Source organism: Grampus griseus (genome assembly GCF_964374135.1).
Source record: "Grampus griseus genome assembly, chromosome: 7".
Taxonomy (NCBI): domain Eukaryota; kingdom Metazoa; phylum Chordata; class Mammalia; order Artiodactyla; family Delphinidae; genus Grampus; species Grampus griseus.
Genome location: NC_139001.1, coordinates 61,935,299 through 61,957,026, shown reverse-complemented (window position 1 = coordinate 61,957,026; position 21,728 = coordinate 61,935,299). Strand labels below are relative to the sequence as shown.

Sequence of the window (21,728 nt, the reverse complement as noted above, 5' to 3'; positions counted from 1 at the left end):
ACAGTTAAGTAATCACTATATATTTGTTGAGTGATGAAGCCTAATAAAAGATTTGAGCAATTCTTGTTTATCCCAAGTCTAGTCTGAAGTGTAGCTTCAGAATTTAACCAATTCTGGAAGCTTAAGATTAACTTTTTTCTGACATTAAAAATTAAACCTATGACCAAAAATTGAAGCTTCTAAAGGAGTTTTAAAAATTCTTTTAGAGTGAAAAGAGCTGCTTTATAATATATTCTATGTGTTTTATAGTACTATACATTCCTTAGATTTACTATTTTATCTTTTATAGTGTATTTTAAGTTCTGCTTTGGTTATTATTTTTCTTTGAAACTTTGAAACAAAGATTTTATTTGAATTTTAGTCATAAAGTTGAAACAACTTTTAACAAGAGATATTGACCATGGCTTTTCAATGTAACTTATTTGTGAATTGTTTTTTTTATAACATGAATATTCTTTAGTATGAAGTTTGTCATAGCAAGTGTCCTAAGTGCCACCCCATTTGTAGTGAAACTAATTCTCTTAAGCTCCGTTTAATTCTGTTTGATTTCTGTAATCTAAGAGATCAGAAAGTTAATCATAATCAAGTTAATATATCCTAAGACTTAATAAATTTTCTATGTAGTTTTTTCATATTAGGTGGAGTCAAGGAAATATGTGAACCTAAAAGGTTTTATTTTTAGGCCTAAAATATGGCTCTAACTTTTTCTTCTGAGATTTCTCAGTTGCTTATGAAAGTTGATTTCTGTTCCATAGACATATATGTGAAATATAAAATGAATTAGAAGGAAGGTACAATACTGTCTAAAGTGATTATGCACTTTTCTTTTAGGCTGGGAAATGAGGAGCAACAGCCTGAGGTTCCAATTCTTTATCATGATGTTACATCCCTTTTGCTTATCCAGATCTTAATGATGCCACAACCCTTACGCAAAGGTATGTCTTTATAATTTAGATTCTTAGATTATATTGTATATATAATGAATATTCTAAAAATTATAGGCATAAATATAGCATTCAGTCTGATGGAAATGTTCTGAGGTAAATAGCATTGTAATCATATATATCTAAAGAAGATGACAGTGAAATAGTTTTTTTCCCTTGTAGGTCTATTTTTAGATTTATAGTCAATAAGGTAAAGACATGGGGAAATCACTCTTTGTTTTTAAAAAATCAAAATGATACAAAATGTGAAAAATAGAGCAAACTGTCAGCCCTAATGCCTCTACCTTATCTCCATGCATACATACATATTTTGATATAGTAGTATCATAGAGTTATTCAAAATGTGATGACCCATTATTTTTAATTAGTGTTAGTATCATACCAGTATGATATTAACAGAATTAATATTATATTAGAAACACTTTAACTATTGTTCCACAGTTGTATGAGTTCTGTGAGTTCTTCGTATATTTTGGTTATTAACCTCTTATTGGATACATTGTTTGCAAATATCTTCTTCCATTCAGTAGGCTACCTTTTTTGTTTTGTTAATTTTTCATGGTAATTTTAGGAAAAGAATAAAGTGTCTGATACTGCCTTCAGATTATGTCCTATTTACTTGTATGATTTTTCACATTTGGGTTTTATTATTTTATATGTACTCTATCTTGTCCTAAAAGAAACTTGGAGCATTTTATGTCACCTTAACTCTAAGGTGACATAGAGTTAAGGTGACAAAAGAAAACTTCCAGAAAACTGGAAAAGAAACTTTTGCAGACATCTCAATCCTCTTTGTCTTCTTGTTTATCACCTGCACTAAGCCTGGTACTTGTAAGCAAGCCAGTAAATAAATGTATGTTGAATAACTGTATCTCTGCAGGAGATTATAGATTCCCTGGATTAGTTTTGCAAAACACAGCACAAATACTGTTGCATAGAGTGCATACTCACTAAATATTTAATTGTCTGATTTTTGAAAATTTCTTGTGTTTTCATGCCTTACCCACTGAAGAAAATCTGGTTTACTTAGATTTTGTTTATATCATTCCAGAGTCAAGCTGTTGTCTCAGCTTGGCATCAGTATCCTTTGAACTATATTACTGTTTTAGGATATTTATTTTGATGAAAAATCAGAAATATGGATAAAGATTTACATGTGATATCTATTTAAAAAGTTGTTTAATTTCATGAGTTATAATGTTGCAAATTTTTAACAATGTTGAATTCATGCTAACAACAAAATGATGACTTCATCTTCTGAAATAGTGTGATGAGATAGATGTGGCATCTACCTAGTTCAGTCCTCACAGCAATTTAGAATATGAAGTAAAGAAATAATTTTCATTTGTGATTCTGAGGAGAAATTCACATTTTAAAGAGCCTCAGGCCAACATTTCTACCTTACCAGACTCTTTATCGTATGTGATCAGTAGGGGCAAGCTTTTATTATAGGGCCCTTGAAAGTGCCTTGTCTCCCTACACCCTTCCTTTTTCCTATCATGCAGTAGCACTATAAAACTTAAAATCTGTACCATTGTTTAAAGTCTGTGTGCCTTTAAGGCATTTAAAATAAATATTGATCTTCCTTTGTTTACCCTCAGGTAGGTTGATTGTGATTTTTGGTTTTTTTAAAAAACAGATTGAGAGTAGATATCCAATTCCTTTTTCTCCTTTTTAAATTTTGGTAATTACATGTGAAGGGATTTGCTCTCTGTTGTAACCTTGGAAGACAGCAACCTGTTGACTTAGTATACACCTCAAATGAGTGATTCCTTGTTTTTTCCCTAAGTCCCTAAAATGCATTGATTTCACACATGGCAAGTATTCAGTAAATAAATATTACTTAAATGAATGAGTGAATGTGAGAACTTAAGCTTAATCTGTGACTTTAAACTTCCAGTTTAAATATTTTTAAAATGATGATAATCAAGGCAAAGTAACAAAAAAAAGTTAGTAGTTTGCTACAACAAAAAGCTAAAATTATGCTTAAAAAGTCGTCATTTTTTAATGCATCATTTCTTTTTAATTAAAAATTAATTTATGTAGTTTATAATGAGAAGAAACTAAATGTGAGTGGTATTTCTAGGCCATGTAAATGACTTACTGGTTAAAATCATTTTGTTTTGTGCTTAGTAGACAAATTCTCTAATTTTTAGCATTCTATTAAAACATTTAATCGTCATGAAATACTCTTTTTTTAATTTTGATACCGTCCTTTCTTGGTTTTCCTTGTATCTCTTTTTCTGCTCATTTTCAAGGCTCCTTTTCATTCACCTCTTCCTCTTCCCATTCTTTGAGTTGTTGCTTGGTTCCTGACCCCTTCTCAATTTTACCTTCTTTCCTATAGCATCATCTGTACCTATCCTTTGATGATTCCCACATATTCTAGCTCCAGTCTACAGCTCCGTGGTGAGCTGCAGATTTCTACACATGCCTCAAACTCAACGTATATAACATTAATTCATTTTCTTCCCATCCAAACTTGCTCTCTTCCTGTTTTCCATTTTAGTCAATACTACTACTAGTTACTCTTTGTAGAATGAGAGTCTACCATTATTTTCTAACTCCAAAAAGCTCTACCAAATGCTGTAATTTCTGTCATCTAAATACTTCTCTAATTCGACCCATTCTTTCCATCAGGCCATCTAATTTGACATATGCTAGAGTACTTTTGCTATCTGCTAATAGGTGTTCTTGCCTCTAGTCTTGTTTTAGTCCCTTTCTCCTAAGAAGCAGCAGTGAATATTTTAAAATTCAAATCTAATATTATCCCTATCCTGCTTAAAATTACTTCTCATTGCCCAGTCTAGATTCTATAAATCAAATGCTTATAGATATCAAATAAGTAACGTAAATAGTAATATTAATAACAACAGATATTTACTGATTGCCATTGCCAATCACTATTTTAAGCATTTAACTTAATCCCTTTAAAGCAGGTGATATTATCCTCATTTAACAGATGAAAAAATAGAAACAGAGTGTTTAACTAACTTGCCTAAGATCAGAAGAGTCAATTTAAATCTAGACAATTTGGCTTCATAGCCTAAACTCATTCTTAACAATAATGTCTTTGGTTTGATATAAATGGGAGTTGGGGACTGTGACAAGTTAGAGAATGCATGCTTGGCCGAAGAGGACACACTTACTGTTCAGCTCCAGATACCTGTCGTCATGTAAGAATGTGGACCCAGTATTGTCAGATTTTCCTGTTTTTTAAGAGTAAGTGGAAATCTGGACTTTTACAGGAAATATCCGAGTTTTAAATGTCAGTAACTAAAGACAAAACAGGATAAAGACAAACCAAACATCTCTCCAGGCTGCATTCAGACAGGTAACCCTCAGTTTGCAACCTTTGGTCTTCGGCATAAAGATTACTTTTCTAGCTTCATCTCTCGTAGATTGCTACTTATAAGTCTAGATACATTGGACAATTTACAATTCTTCTAAGTCTTGGGCTCTTTTTGTGACCCTTGTACAAACAGCTTCCTCTGTCTGGAATCCCCCTTTCCTTGCCTCATTCCATCTTTGCCTTCCTTATTATGGCTTATTTCTCTTCATCATTCAAGACTAACTCTCCTCGTTGGGGCAGGAGGCTTGAATTTTTTTCTATTCCCTGCCCTTAGTCTATATTAGTTCCTCCTCCTGGTTGCTCCCATCACACCCTGTACATACATACAGCCATCTGTCTCTCTTACTATCCAGACTCCAAGTCCTTATTGTCTATAACCTGGCATGCGTTAGGTGTTAAGATATTTAGAAATCCATTTAGAACTAGCTTATAAGCACAAAGAAAGAGCACTGATGGACTCACATAACCAAACTGTAGGAATTGGTAGTCTTAGGGATGACCAGAACCATGGCTTCAGATGCTGGCAGGGCTCTTGCCATCTTGGGTCTATCCCTCTCTCTGTGGATCTGCTTCATTCAGCCTTGCCTTAGACAGTCTCTGCCATAGACTAGGAGCATGACCTCTGATATTTCCAGACTCACATCTTTACACCTTCCCTTTGCCTCCAGTTAGAGAAATCCCGGATAGGTATTCTGACTGGCTCAGCTTATATCAAGTTCCCACCCCAACCCATAAACATTGGTAAGAGAAAGCATGTGTGTGTGTATGCATGTGTGCACAGGCACACTACACACTCACACACACACAGAAACACACAAATTTAAAATTAGGCAAGATTTTCCTTAGGGCATGATTTTTAAGGTGTCATCTGACTAATTTAAGAGTTAGCCAGGTTACAAGGAGGGAGTAATTCCACTTGAACAGAGACCCAGTAGAAGGATGCCAAATACTTCTTTTAAAAAGGTGAGTCTTGCTGTAATAAACAGACAGAAAAGATTGCAGGGGACAGGTAATGCTGATAAACCACTTTTCAGGAAAGAGTTAATAAAGAAGGCCTGAGTGCTATCCTTTGAAAGGCCTGCTTCCAAGGTTGGCCCTTGACTGGTATCTGGGAACTTTGATTTTGGGAGAGTTTCCACCATCCCACTGATAAGAATGGCTCTCTGTGCCTAAACTGTACAAACAATGTGGTTTATGCTGAACATACCTGCTTTCTTTCTGGGAATCTAGAACTTTGGTATGTGCTAGGCAGTGGGTGCCTATGTGACCTGCTCCCAATAAAAATCTTGGGCAGAATTTCTTCTTTCTTTCCTTCTTTTTTTTTTTTTAACATCTTTATTGGAGTATAACTGCTTTACAATGGTGTGTTAGTTTCTGCTTTATAACAAAGTGAATCAGTTATACATATACATATATCCCCATATCTCTTCCCTTTTGCGTCTCCCTCCCTCCCACCCTCCCTATCCCACCCCTCTAGGTGATACCAAAGCACCTAGCTGATCTCCCTGTGCCATGCGGCTGCTTCCCACTAGCTAGCTATTTTACGTTTGGTAGTGTATATATGTCCATGCCACTCTCTCACTTTGTCCCAGCTTACCCTTCCCCCTCCCCATATCCTCAAGTCCATTCTCTAGTAGGTCTGTGTCTTTATTCCTGTCTTTCCCCTAGGTTCTTCATGACATTTTTTTTTCCTAAATTCCATATATATGTGTTAGCATATGGTATTTGTCTTTCTCTTTCTGACTCACTTCACTCTGTATGACAGACTGTAGGTCCATCCACCTCATGACAAATAGCTCAATTTTATTTCTTTTTATGGCTGAGTAATATTCCATTGTATATATGTGCCACATCTTCTTTATCCATTCATCTAATGATGGACACTTCGGTTGTTTCCATGTCCTGGCTATTGTAAATAGAGCTGCAGTGAACATTTTGGTACATGACCCTTTTTGAATTATGGTTTTCTCAGGGTATATGCCCAGTAGTGGGATTGCTGGGTCATATGGTATTTCTATTTGTAGTTTTTTAAGGAACCTGCATACTGTTCTCCATAGTGGCTGTACCAATTCACATTCCCACCAACAGTGCAAGAGGGTTCCCTTTTCTCCACACCCTCTCCAGCATTTATTGTTTCGAGGTTTTTTTTGTTTTTTGTTTTTTGTTTTTTTACCAGTTTCTCTGTTTCGAGATTTTTTGATGATGGCCATTCTGACTGGTGTGAGATGATATCTCATTGTAGTTTTGATTTGCATTTCTCTAATGATTAATGATGTTGAGCATTCTTTCATGTGTTTGTTGGCAGTCTGTATATCTTCTCTGGAGAAATGTCTGTTTAGGTCTTCTGCCCATTTTTGGATTGGGTTGTTTGTTTTTTTGGTATTGAGCTGCATGAGCTGCTTGTAAATATTGGAGATGAATCCTTTGTCAGTTGCTTCATTTGCAAATATTTTCTCCCATTCTGAGGGTTGTCTTTTGGTCTTGTTTATGGTTTCCTTTGCTGTGCAAAAGCTTTGAAGTTTCATTAGGTCCCATTTGTTTATTTTTGTTTTTATTTCCATTTCTTTAGGAGGTGGGTCAAAAAGGATCATGCTGTGATTTATGTCGTAGAGTATTCTGCCTATGTTTTCCTCTAAGAGTTTGATAGTTTCTGGCCTTACATTTAGGTCTTTAATCCATTTTGAGCTTATTTTTGTGTATGGTGTTAGGGAGTGATCTAATCTCATACTTTTACATGTACCTGTTTAGTTTTCCCAGCACCACTTATTGAAGAGGCTGTCCTTTCTCCACTGTACATTCCTGCCTCCTTTATCAAAGATAAGGTGACCATATGTGCATTGGTTTATCTCTGGGCTTTCTATCCTGTTCCATTGATCTATATTTCTGTTTTTGTGCCAGTACCATACTGTCTTGATTACTGTAGCTTTGTAGTATAGTCTGAAGTCACGGAGCCTGATTCCTCCAGCTCCGTTTTTCATTCTCAAGATTGCTTTGGCTATTTGGGGTCTTTTGTGTTTCCATACAAATTGTGAAATTTTTTGTTCTAGTTCTGTGAAAAATGCCAGTGGTAGTTTGATAGGGATTGCATTGAATCTGTAGATTGCTTTGGGTAGTAGAGTCATTTTCACAGTGTTGATTCTTCCAATCCAAGAACATGGTATATCTCTCCATCTGTTTGTATCATCTTTAATTTCTTTCATCAGTGTCTTATAATTTTCTGCATACAGGTCTATTGTCTCCTTAGGTAGGTTTATTCCTAGATATTTTATTCTTTTTGTTGCAGTGGTAAATGGGAGTGTTTTCTTGATTTCACTTTCAGATTTTTCATCATTAGTGTATAGGAATGCCAGAGATTTCTGTGCATTAATTTTGTATCCTGCTACTTTACCAAATTCATTGATTAGCTCTAGTAGTTTACTGGTAGATTCTTTAGGATTCTCTATGTATAGTATCATGTCATCTGCAAACAGTGACAGCTTTACTTCTTCTTTTCCGATTTGGATTCCTTTTATTTCCTTTTCTTCTCTGATTGCTGTGGCTAAAACTTCCAAAACTATGTTGAATAAGAGTGGTGAGAGTGGGCAACCTTGTCTTGTTCCTGATCTTAGTGGAAATGCTTTCAGTTTTTCACCATTGAGGACGATATTGGCTGTGAGTTTGTCATATATGGCCTTTGTTGTGTTGAGGTAGGTTCCCTCTGTGCCTACTTTCTGGAGACTTTTTATCATAAATGGGTGTGGAATTTTGTTGAAAGATTTTCCTGCATCTATTGCGATTATCATATGGTTTTCATCCTTCAATTTGTTAATATGGTGTATCACATTGATTGATTTGTGTATATTGAAGAATCCTTGCATTCCTGGGATAAACCCCACTTGATCATGGTGTATGATCCTTTTAATGTGCTGTTGGATTCTGTTTGCTAGTATTTTGTTGAGGATTTTTGCATCTATGTTCATCAGTGATATTGGCCTGTAGTTTTCTTTCTTTGTGACATCTTTGTCTGGTTTTGGTATCAGGGTGATGGTGGCCTCGTAGAATGAGTTTGGGAGTATTCCTCCCTCTGCTATATTTTGGAAGAGATTGAGAAGGATAGATGTTAGCTCTTCTCTAAATGTTTGATAGAATTCGCCTGTGAAGCCATTTGGTCCTGGGCTTTTGTTTTTTGGAAGATTTTTAATCACAGTTTCAATTTCAGTGCTTGTGATTGCTCTGTTCATATTTTCTATTTCTTCCTGATTCAGTCTTAGCAGGTTGTGCATTTCTAAGAATTCATCCATTTCTTCCAGGTTGTCCATTTTATTGGCATAGAGTTGCTTGTAGTAATCTCTCATGATCTTTTGTATTTCTGTAGTGTCAGTTGTTACTTCTCCTTTTTCATTTCTAATTCTATTGATTTGAGTCTTCTCCCTTTTTTACTTGATGAGTCTGGCTAACGGTTTATCAATTTTGTTTATCTTCTCAAAGAACCAGCTTTTAGTTTTATTGATCTTTGCTATCATTTCCTTCATTTCTTTTTCATTTATTTCTGATCTGATCTTTATGATTTCTTTCCTTCTGCTAACTTCGGATTTTTTTTGTTCTTCTTTCTCTAATTGCTTTAGGTGTAAGGTTAGGTTGTTTATTTGAGATGTTTCCTGTTTCTTAAGGTAGGATTGTATTGCTATAAACTCCCTCTTAGAACTGCTTTTGCTGCATCCCATAGGTTTTGGGTCATCATGTCTCCATTGTCATTTGTTTCTAGGTATTTTTTGATTTCCTCTTTGATTTCTTCAGTGATCACTTCGTTATTATTTTTTTATTTTTTATTTTTTATGGTACGTGGGCCTCTCATTGTTGTGGCCTCTCATGTTGCAGAGCATAGGCTCCAGACGCGCAGGCTCAACCACCGTGGCTCACGGACTCAGCCACTCCGTGGCATGTGGGATCTTCCCGGACCATGGCTCGAACCCGTGTCCCTTGCCTTGGCAGGCGGACTCTCAACCACTCCGCCACCAGGGAAGCCCCACTTCGTTATTAAGTAGTGTATTGTTTAGCCTCCATGTGTTTGTATTTTTTACAGATCTTTTCCTGTAATTGATATCTAGTCTCATAGTGTTGTGGTCGGAAAAGTTACTTGATACAATTTCAGTTTTCTTAAATTTACCAAGGCTTGATTTGTGACCCAAGATGTGATCTATCCTGGAGAATGTTCCATGAGCACTTTAGAAAAATATGTATTCTGTTGTTTTTGAATGGAATGTCCTATAAATATCAATTAAGTGCATCTTGTGTAATGTATCATTTAAAGCTTGTGTTTCCTTATTTATTTTCATTTTGGATGATCTGTCCATTGGTGAATGTCGGGTGTTAAAGTCCCCTACTATGAATGTGTTAGTGTCGATTTCCCCTTTTATGGCTGTTAGTATTTGCCTTATGTATTGAGGTGCTCCTATGTTGGGTGCATAAATATATACAGTTGTTATATCTTCTTCTTGGATTGATCCCCTGATCATTATGTAGTGTCCTTCTTTGTCTCTTCTAATAGTTTTTATTTTAAAGTCAATTTTGTCTGATATGAGAATTGCTACTCCAACTTTCTTTTGATTTCCATTTGCATGGAATATCTTTTCCCATCCCCTCACTTTCAGTCTGTATGTGTCTCTAGGTCTGAAGTGGGTCTCTTGTAGACAGCATATATATGGGTCTTGTTTTTGTATCCATTCAGCCAGTCTGTGTCTTTTGGTGGGAGCATTTAATCCATTTACATTTAAGGTAATTATCGATATGTATGTTCCTATTCCCATTTTCTTAATTGTTTTGGGTTTGTTATTATAGGTCTTTTCCTTCTCTTGTGTTTCTTGCCTAGAGAAGATCCTTTAGCATTTGTTGTAAAGCTGGTTTGGTGGTGCTGAACTCTCTCAGCTTTTGCTTGTCTGTAAAGGTTTTAATTTCTCCATCAAATCTGAAAGAGATCCTTGCTGGGCAGAGTAATCTTGGTTGTAGGTTTTTCCCTTTCACCACTTTAAATATGTCCTGCCAGTCCCTTCTGGTTTGCAGAGTTTCTGCTGAAAGATCAGCTATTAACCTTATGGGGATTCCCTTGTGTGTTATTTGTTTTTCCCTTGCTGCTTTTAATATGTTTTCTTTGTATTTAATTTTTGACAGTTTGATTAGTATGTGTCTTGGCGTGTTTCTCCTTGGATTTATCCTGTATGGGACTCTCTGTGCTTCCTGGACTTGATTAAGTATTTCCTTTCCCATATTAGGGAAGTTTTCAACTATAATCTCTTCAAATATTTTCTCCATCCCTTTCTTTTTCTCTTCTTCTTCTGGAAGCCCTATAATTCGAATGTTGGTGCGTTTAATGTTGTCCCATAGGTCTCTGAGACTGTCTTCAATTCTTTTTATTCTTTTTTCTTTATTCTGCTCTGCAGTAGTTATTTTCACTATTTTATCTTCCAGGTCACTTATCCGTTCTTCTGCCTCAGTTATTCTGCTATTGATCCCTTCTAGAGTATTTTTAATTTCATTTATTGTGTTGTTCATTGTTGCTTGTTTCATCTTTAGTTCTTCTAGGTCCTTGTTAAATGTTTCTTGCATTTTCTCTATTCTATTTCCAAGATTTTGGATATCTTTACTATCATTATTCTGAATTCTTTTTCATGTAGACTGCCTATTTCCTCTTCATTTGTTAGGTCTGGTGGGTTTTTATCTTGCTCCTTCATCTGCTATGTGTTTTTCTGTCTTCTCATTTTGCTTATCTTACTGTGTTTGGGGTCTCCTTTTTGCAGCCTGCAGGTTCGTAGTTCCCGTTGTTTTTGGTGTCTGTCCCCAGTGGCTAAAGTTGGTTTAGTGGGTTGTGTAGGCTTCCTGGTGGAGGGGACTAGTACGTGTGTTCTGGTGGATGAGACTGGATCTTGTCTTTCTGGTGGGCAGGTCCACGTCTGGTGGTGTGTTTTGGGGTGTCTGTAGACTTATTATGATTTTAGGCAGCCTCTCTGCTAATAGGTGGGGTTGTGTTCCTGTCTTGCTAGTTGTTTGGCATAGGGTGTCCAGCACTGTAGCTTGCTGGTCGTTGAGTGAAGCTGGGTGTTGGTGTTGAGATGGAGATCTCTGGGAGATTTTTGCCATTTGATATTACGTGGAACTGGGAGGTCTCTTGTGGACCAGTGTCCTGAACATGGCTCTCCCACCTCAGAGGCACAGCACTGACTCCTGGCTGCAGCACCAAGAGCCTTTCATCCACACGGCTCAGAATAAAAGGGAGAAAAAGTAGAAAGGAAGGAAGGAAGGAAGGAAGGAGAAAATAAAGTATGGTAAAATAAAATAAAGTTATTAAAATAAAAAAATAATTATTAAGAAAAAAATTTAAAAAACAAAAAACGGACGGATAGAACCCTAGGACAAATGGTGAAAACAAAGCTATACAGACAAAATCTCACACAGAAGCATACACATACACACTCACAACAAGAGGAAAAGGGGAAAAAATAATAAATCTTGCTCTCAAAGTCCACCTCTTCAATTTGGGATGATTCGTTGTCTATTCAGGTATTCCACAGAGGCAGGGTACATCAAGTTGATTGTGGAGATTTAATCCACTGCTCCTGAGGCTGCTGGGAGAGATTTCCCTTTCTCTTCTTTGTTCTCACAGCCCCCAGGGGCTCAGCTTTGGATTTGGCCCCGCCTCTGCATGTAGGTCACCGGAGGGCGTCTGTTCTTCGCTCAGACAGAACGGGGTTAAAGGATCCCCTGATTTGGGGGCTCTGGCTCACTTCGGCCGGGGGGAGGTAGGGTACGGATGCAGGGCGAGCCTGCGGCGGCAGAGGCCGGCATGACCCTGAGGCGCGCCATGCGTTCTCCCGGGGAAGTTGTCCCTGGATCCTGGGACCCTGGCAGTGTCGGGCTGCACAGGCTCCCCGTAAGGGAGTTGTGGAGAGTGACCTGTGCTCACACACAGGCTTCTTGGTGGTGGCAGCAGCAGCCTTAGCCTCATGCCCATCTCTGGGGTCCGCGGTGTTAGCCTCGCGCCCGTCTCTGGAGCTCCTTTAAGCAGCACTCTTAATCCCCTCTCCTCGCGCACCAGGAAACTAAGAGGGAAGAAAAAGTCTCTTGCCTTTTTGGCAGGTCCAGACTTTTTCCCGGACTCCCTCCCGGCTAGCCGTGGTGCACTAACCTCTTCTGGCTGTGTTCACGCCGCCAGTCCTCTCCCTGCGCTCCGACGGAAGCCAGAGCCTCAGCTCCCAGCCCCGCCCGCCCCGGCGGGTGAGCAGCCAAGCCTCTCGGGCTGGTGAGTGCTGGTCGGCACCGATTCTCTGTGCGGGAATCTCCCCGCTTTGCCCTCTGCACCCCTGTTGCTATGCTCTCCTCCGCTGCTCTGAAGCTCCCCCGCTCCGCCACCCGCAGTCTCCGTTGGGCAGAGTTTCTTAACGAGCTTCCCTGGTATATATTTACCATGTACTGTCACAACACATTGCTGGGGGAATTAAGCACATCCTGTGTGACTCTGCAGGGAGAGGACTCTTGAAAGTTTCCTCTGGACTTAACCCAATATGCCTGTTCCTTTTGCTCTTCTACTTTGTTTTTTTGTTTTTTTTGCTGTAATAAATCATAGGACTATATGCTGAGTCTTGTGAGTCTTCCTAGTGAATCATCAAATCCGGAAGTGGTCTTGGGAACCCCCCAACACAACTGTTTAGGCTGGAATTTATAGGTGTAGGCAAGAAACGATGGAAGCATGGTCCGGGGTGTTGGAACTGACTTGAATGATATTTTAAAAACATTGATAGGATTTGGTGATTGTTTTAATGTAGGGAGAAAGAGACAGGAAAGTATCAAGGATGTCATAAGTTTCTGAATTTAGCAACTGATTAAGTGGTGGCAACTATTTACTAGGGGAGTAGCATGATATAATAGAAGGGATAACTGAACTGTGTGGATTCAAGTTCAGACGTGGGTGCTTATTAGCTTTGTTGTCACAGGCACATCTTTTGAAACTCAATTGTCCAACTGAGACTGTTAACGAGGATTGAAAGGAGACATTTGAAGAAATTTTCTAAGTTATTAGCTGTATATAAACGTTAATTATGATGACTAAGCTACCATTTATTAAGTACCTAATATGTGCAAGGCATTTTACGTATTGTTACTACTGTTTTGCACTGTTATAGTTTTCATTGAGTTTTAAAATTCAGTTAGAGTACTTAAAATATTGGGATTTTTTTTTTTACTTTAGAAGTTCTATATTGTATTGTATTATTTTTTATAAGATATATATCAAATTAGAAGCAGATAAAGTGTTGGTTTTAAACACTCAGACTCCCAGACATTGTTATTAAGCACATGATGCCCAGTAAGGGGATTTGCCAAGGGTACACAGTTATTCTGAGGTTGAAACAGAGCACACTTCTCATTCTGCTAAAAGCCTCTTATTGGCATATTGTGTAGATGAATAAAGGGAATTTGATTTCATAATTTCAGATCTGTTGGGCAGAAAATATAATATCACATTGTTATTTTATTACTTAAGTGTTGAACAAAAACCAGTTACACATGCAAGGAAAGTCATGTATTTGTGAAATTATCTTGAGTACAAAATTTCTAGATTCCAAAGAAATAATGATCTTCTCTTTCTCTTGTAGACCATTTCACCTGCATTGTGAAGGTGCTTTTTACCCTATTGTACACGCAAGGTCTTGTGGCACTTTCAGTTAAATGCAATGAGGACGATAGGTCAGCCTGGAAACACACGGGAGCTCTCAAAAAGGTTAGTGTCTTGTCTGAATTTGTTATTTAGTAGTTAGGTGAATTTATTTAAGTTGGTGATATGAATGAATGAGATTAGACGTTTGAAAGGCAAAATGAGTTATTTTTAATAATTTTAAAAATAGATTTATTTATTTTTGGTTGCGTTGGGTCTTCGTTGTGGCGAGCGGGGGCTACTCTTCATTGTGGTGTGTGGGCTTCTCAATGTAGTGGCTTCTCGTTGTGGAGCACAGGCTCTAGGTGCACAGGCTTCAGTAGTTGTGGCTCGTGGGCTCAGTAGTTGTGGCTCTCGGGCTCTAGAGCATGGGCTCAGTAGTTGTGGTGCACGGGCTTAGTTGCTCTGCGGCATGTGGGATCTTCCCGGACCAGGGCTCGAACCTGTGTCCCCTGCATTGGCAGACGGATTCGTAGCCACTGCACCACCAGGGAAGTCCACAAAATGAGTTATTAACAGTATTTTAATTGGAAATGGAGCACCTTCAGGCTATAAAAGTTAAAAATGTTTTCCTTGCACAATGAGGTCTTCTGTATCTATCTCTAAATGTTGACCTTTTCCCCTTTGTATCTGGACAGTTTTGTTTTTGCTGCAAGCCTTAAACTTAAAGAAGTTATAAAAATTGTATCAACACAATTAGCAAGTAATAAAATGTATGTAGGCTTACCTGTTTTACTTATCTGTCATCTTTTCCTTGCCTCATCCCCAATCACAATCCAAGATTGCTTTTGACTCACCACTTCTAGATTTAAAAATCCTGGCCTTTTCTTAGTTATACCTCTTTAAAAACTACTTTTTTCCCATGTTTAAAAATATATAGATATATAAGTTCTTAGTAAATTTAAAGGCATTCTCTTTCAGTTAAAATTACATGAACAATTTAGAAAAATTCTGCAAGTTTAGTTAAATGTAAGTATTTTCAGTGGCTTGAAAACAAATGGGACACTATGGAACCAAAGTATCCTATGTATACCAAAGTATACTTTGGAGCCAACTGTACACTGTGGAACCAGCTGAGTGAATAGTTTGGCGTAGAGATAGGTGAAATAAGAAGATTACTTCCCTGTTTATTTGGGGAAGTTGGTAGGAAAAAATAATAAGTATAGTGTAAATTGAACCTTTTCTTTGGTTTATAGACTCTTAAAGAAGTTTTAAACCTCATTGAAAAGTTTCTGTTAAAATCATATCTACTTGTATTAAAGGAGAGAAGACCAATTATAGATATTGATACATGAAATGTATTCAATATAACCTTCACTTTTTTCACTAGTCTAGTCCCAAATCATGATTATGTGTACAGAAATTTAATGTAGTATCATTATGAAGTTTGTTATATCTTAATTTAGGGATACTGGTTGTTGGCCATTGAACCTGAGTACTAGGCCAAGTTCCTGCCACTAAATAAAGATATTACTTTTTTGTTCAAGACATAAAAACTCTCTGAACCTCAGCCTTGTCATAGGTAAATGAGAAATTAAGAACATATGATTTATAAGGCCCCTCTATTTCTAAAATTCTGTTATTTGAAATAACAAAATGAATTTCTGTCTTTTCCTTCAGTGATTTTTTCCTCCTTGTTTCTAGTTGTTTTGTGGATAATTTTGCCTTCTGCAATTATCTTTCTTTTTTCTAAATATTCTTTTAGTCTCTCTGAGTGCACTCTAATCTGATATTGGGATTGTTTGTATTCAAATCAGGTGTAACAGTTTTCTATGCTGTGTCATTGTTTAAATGTTTCTTTAGTAAGTTGTCTAACCATGAAAAAGTACACATGTAAAACATTTTCTGATATAGTTTGGGTCTAAATCTATTCATCTGACTGTTCACTAAAATGACACCTACTGACAGAAAATTAGACAATTGTAAATCTATGATGGAAGGAACATGAAGTAATTTAGGTAACTTCTGTCAGTTTTCTTTCTCAATTTAATCATTGTTAGCTATTTTTAAAAATAATAAAACATTTAATATAAGGCAGATTCTTATCAGAACATAAATTAGAAATTTATAGCCATATAAATTGCTTCAGTGAATGAAAACAAAAAATTATGATATTCTGCAGGTTGGTTTGCCACATTATTAGCTTTTTCTACCATAAATCTAAACATCTAGGTATATAGGATTGTAAATAATAATATTTATGGGGGCTTCCCTGGTGGTGCAGTGGTTGAGAGTCCGCCTGCCGATGCAGGGGACACGGGTTCGTGCCCCGGTCCGGGAAGATCCCACATGCCGCGGAGCGGCTGGACCCGTGAGCCATGGCCGCTGAGCCTGCGTGTCCGGAGCCTGTGCTCCGCAACGGGAGAGGCCACAAAAGTGAGAGGCCCGTGGACCGCAAATAAATAAATAAGTAATAAATAATAATATTTATGAATAATGAAATATCACTGTAATTTCTGTAATTATTCTGTATCATTCATTCCTCCTTTAAAAACTTTCCTTCTTCCTTTAGTTCTTCCTTCCTTTAGTTCTTCCCTCCTCTCACTCCCTTCCTTGTTTTCTTTCTTCATTGAGTCTCATTCATTTCATCCTTATAATTCCTTATCCTCAGGTATGATAATTCCAATGAAAACAGATCTAATCTAGTAAAATAAAATACATAGGTACTGTGTTATTTTCAAAGGGATTTTAGAGTTAATTTGATAATGAGGTTTAGTTGTTTGGAAAAATCATCATTATAGTTAGTATAAATTGTGATCTTTCGGTGAGTGGAATTTCTGTTAAGAGTTTTTATACCAGGATTTCTTAATCTGGGGTCCTTTCCCTTTGTTTTGTTTTGGGGAGTAGGACCATAGGATCCAGCATATACTCAAAGGGCCTGTCACCCCAAAAAGTTTAAGAAGCACTATAATTTTTTCTTTTTTTAAATAAATTTATTTATTTATTTTTGGCTCTGTTGGGTCTTCATTGCTGCACGCAGGCTTTCTCTAGTTGCGGTGAGTGGGAACTACTCTTCATTGCAGTGCACGGGCTTCTCACTGTGGTGGCTTCTCTTGCTGCGGAGCACAGGCTCTAGGTGCGCGGGCTTCAGTAGTTGTGGCACACGGGCTCAGTAGCTGTGGCTTGTGGGCTCTAGAGCGTAGGCTCAGTAGTTGTGGCACATGGGCTTAGCTGCTCTGCGGCATGTGGGATCTTCCCGGACCAGGGTTCGAACCCATGTCCCCTGCATCAGCAGGTGGATTCTTAACCACTGTGCTACCAGAGAAGTCCCTAGAAGCACTATAGTTTAGACAAAGCATCTACCCAAAACAGCATCTGTTGCATCTCTCAACTCTTAATTCTTTTCTTTATTTAACTCACATACTCCTGCCACTTCTCCCACAGGATTCTTCTGATCATGATCCTGGGTCTTTCATCCATGAAATTTCACCCAGAAATCCTCTTCTTAAGCTTTATTTATTTAAAAAAAAAGAAAAACTTTACTTCTTAAAGCTTATCTTCTTAGCTTTACCAAGGAGCCTACTCTTTGCTGTATTTAAATATTGCTTATATAAAATATAGTTTTCTAAGACTTCTTATGTATGAAATAAAATTATTTTCTTATCTAATACTCTTCTAATGGGAAGAGTTCTCAATACAAAACAGTGACTACTACATTATATTTGACTTTCTGATCTGATATAGTACCTCCTTTAAGTAAAAAAAAATACTTAAAATGTATCTGATAATAATAATTTAAAAAATAATTATTGCTCAATAACTTGCTTGGGTGATCTGAGTATCATTTGTTTCTTATTGGAGGATATTTTCCCCATAATTTGGAAAGTATTATACTTGAAATACTTTTCTGTTGTTATGCTCTATAAATCTTTTACTCAAAAGAGTATATTGAATTAGGCTTTTAGGCTGTCCTGTATATTTTCACAACTTTAAATATGTCACATTGATTAATAAGCAGCAAAATTGTGGTAATATTTTCTTTTGAATTGCCTATTCAAGAACTACTCTGATTAAATCAATTCTAAAAACATAACATGTTGCTGTTTTGATATTCAGTGGGATATTGATTCTTGTAAATTATATGTAACCTGCAGGTCATCATATTTGGCAAGTGATCATCCTGTTGATTAATTAGGCAGAGGTGGGGTGGGTCACATGATACAAGGATAGCAGTTGCTGAGTCAGGGACTTTTTATAGTTTATTCAGGACATGATAACACTACATGGCTGCATGATATGGCAGAAAGCAGAGGAGTAATTTAAAAATAATGCAAAGAATTGATTATTAAAAGAGAGACATCCAGGCAAGTTCCAAGGTCAAAAACTCCATTACCAAAATAAATTCCATCAGTTAACCACCAGGTATTATTGCTCAGAGTTTTGTTATGCAAAGGGAGACATAGAAGATACAAAGCATAGTTCCTGACATTTTGGAATTTACAGTCTAGTTGAAGAGAGCACAATAACATGTGAGAAAGAAAGACACTATCATCAAACAACAAATTCTGTGGTCCTGACTATTAGGGCCTTAAAAATTCAGGATAAACTTATATCCCATAGTGTTTACTCAGTTCTTATATTTTACTATTTAAAAAATATAGTTAGGGACTTCCCTGGTGGTGCAGTGGTTAAGAATCCTCCTGCCAGTGCAGGGGAAACGGGTTTGAGCCCTGGTCTGGGGAGATCCCACATGCCGCGGAGCAACTAAGCCCGTGCGCCACAACTACTGAGCTTGTGCCCTAGAGCCCGCGAGCCACAACTACTGAGCCCGCGAGCCACAACTACTGAAGCCCGCGCACCTAGAGCCCATGCTCCGCAACAAGAGAAGCCACCGTGATGAGAAGCCCGCACACCGCAACGAAGAGTAGCCCCCACTTGCTGCAACTAGAGAAAGCCCGCACGCAGCAACGAAGACCCAGCGCAGCCATAAATAAATAAATAAACAAACGAATGAATAAATAAATAATAAAAGATAATATAAAAAATTTAAAAATTAAAAATAATGAATAAACATCACAACAAACTTATTACTTTAAGATTATACTTTCCTGTAATTTGCAACAACTTTTAATATCTCAGTGAATATAAAAAGTGTATTTCTTTATGTGCAAAAACCTTATTGAAATAAATTTAAATTTATAAATAGCCATTTTTTTCCTTTCTTATAAAAAGTATAGTCATTAAGCTTAATTTGTAGATTGTTATTTAATGTTTTCTGTAATAAACATATGGTCCTATTTATTTATTTATTTTTATTTTTTGCGGTATGCGGGCCTCTCACTGTTGTGACCTCTCCCGTTGCGGAGCACAGGCTCCAGACGCGCAGGCTCAGTGGCCATGGCTCACGGGCCTAGCCACTCCGCGGCATGTGGGATCTTCCCGGACCAGGGCACGAACCCGTGTCCCCTGCATTGGCAGGCAGACTCTCAACCACTGCACCACCAGGGAAGCCTGGTCCTATTTATTTTTACATTAAGGTGTTTTAACAAATTCTATTCAAGGAATTTGAGTAAAACTATAAAAGAAAAAAATTTGGGGTCCATGTTATGTTCATGCATGTATGATTTTATCACTGTAACGAGCATATATATACTTCTATTAGTTTTTTGCACACCACCCTATAAACACTTTTTTCTGTAGCTCAAATTTGTCATATTTACTGCCTATAAAATATTCTGGTATTGCATAATTTAGGTAACTGCTTCACCTTTTTTAAAAAAATAAATCTATTTATGTATTTATTTTTGGCTGCGTTGGGTCTTTGTTGCTGTGCGTGGGCTCTCTCTAGTTGCGGTGAGCGGGGCCTACTCTTTGTTGCGGTGAGCGGGCTTCTCATCGCAGTGGCTCCTCTTTTTGCGGAGCACGGCCTCTAGGCTCGTGGGCTTCAGTAGTTGTGGCTTGTGGGCTCTAGAGCACAGACTCAGTAGTTGTGGTGCATGGGCTTAGTTGCTCCACAGCATGTGGGATCTTCCCAGACCAGGGCTTAAGCCCATGTCCACTGCATTGGCAGGTGGATTCTTAACCAGACAAGTGCAATAATTGCTTCACTTCTGTTGGTCATTTCTAATTTTTCACTATTATAATGCTTCAGTGAATGTCATGGGCATAAAGTTCTTCTTTTCTCTTTAGATTATTTCCTTAGGAAGAATTTCCAGGAGTGAGAATTACTGGGACAAAAGATATGATATAGATATGTTCATTTACACATATATTATGTAACTTATATGCTGCCTTTTAAAGAAGTATTGGAATAGCTTTCATCACCTATCCAAATTCATTGTGAATCCAGAGGTGTACTGTTGTACACAGATTTTGAGAAAGTGAAGTTACATGCTTGAAAAGTAATGAAATCATGATTATACTTTACTCATTAAAAGGTATTCTTTCCGATGTAAATGGTTTTGTAATTTTCAGTGACTAATGGAATTAATTTTTAATTTTTTCCAGAATACATGTGATGCAGAGAAGTCTTATGAAGTCTTATTGAGCTTTGTGATAAGGGAACTATCTAAAGGAAAGTTATACCATGAAGAAGGAACGCAGGAGTGTGCAACGGTATGTTCTCTGTGACCAGATGTAGTGGTTATTTAAAAATTTAGATTTTCTTGCCATTATGAATATTACTGTTTGTTATGTCTATTATAGAACGAATTGTTCTGATTTTCTTTTTTAACTTTAGATTAGCCCTATTGCTTGGTCTCCTGAATCCACGGAAAAATACTTACAGGACTTCTGCTTACATTTCCTCAGAATCACCAGCCTTCTTCAGCACCACCTTTTTGGGGAAGATTTACCTAGCTGCCAGGTATAATTTGTGGTAGAGAGTAGGGAGCCTTTTTTTTTTTTTTAAACAATTATCTAATTTTTAAAAATATACTGACATATAATACTTATATCTATTATATATCCAGAACTGTCATACAAGTATATGTTAGTCTAACTCAAAGGAATTAATATTTAGAATATTTACTATTATTGTTACTTTTGTGTTTGTTGACATCTACCCATTTTTATGGTAATATTACTAATATTTGACATTAGAGGAGTTTCGGATTAGATCTGTGGTAATAAACACCCAGTACTTGAACAGAAGATAGTATTCATATTAATATATTTATGACTAACCGTCATTGGCATTTAATATCCTTTTTAAAGGGTGTCATGTTATGTTGGCCAGCAAACTGGTTGTTGCATTTAGAATTGCAAAATATTCAATTTGTAGCCAATTAAAACTTGGATGAATGAATTATCACTGGTTTAATCTATTTTGTAAAACTGTGGGTCAGTGTGAGTAGGCAAGAAAGTGACAGAGTTGGAAACCAGAAGGTAAGTAAACCAAACTGTGTTTATAGGATTATGTCCCTGACATTATCTGCCATTCATTTCCAGGGAATTTGATGTGAGAGTTAAGTCACTTATATTTATGGTCTTTGAAGCCTGCATGCGGTATATCAGAATTAAGCTGTTGATGGTTCCTTCTCTCTTAAATAATTGACCATTGCATTAAATAGTTTGGATTGCTTGGTTTTTATCAAGTGATTCAAGATAAACTCTGCACATTTGTCCCCAAAACATTCTATTTAGAATTCTAAGATATTGAACAAATTAAAAATATTCTTCCATTAGATAGTTTCTTTCATAGTTATTTATTTTTAAATTTGAACTTAAAAGCATGTTTCCTTCTGGCATGTGAAGCATAGAGAAGGTTAATCAAACAAAATTTACTACTTCCTTCATCAGCTTTGCTTTC

General features: G+C 37.0%; 1 protein-coding gene across 1 annotated transcript in view; it reads left to right on the top strand.

The window, feature by feature from the left end:
- Positions 1-21,728, top strand: part of UBR3 (ubiquitin protein ligase E3 component n-recognin 3) — a gene marked incomplete at its 5' end in the record, with an annotated part of 232,512 nt that overhangs the window by 189,253 nt on the left and 21,531 nt on the right. Inside the window, 4 exon segments of the mRNA XM_082657756.1 lie at positions 832-935; positions 13,920-14,044; positions 20,426-20,533; positions 20,658-20,783. Of these exon segments, the coding sequence (XP_082513882.1) occupies positions 832-935; positions 13,920-14,044; positions 20,426-20,533; positions 20,658-20,783 (463 nt within the window).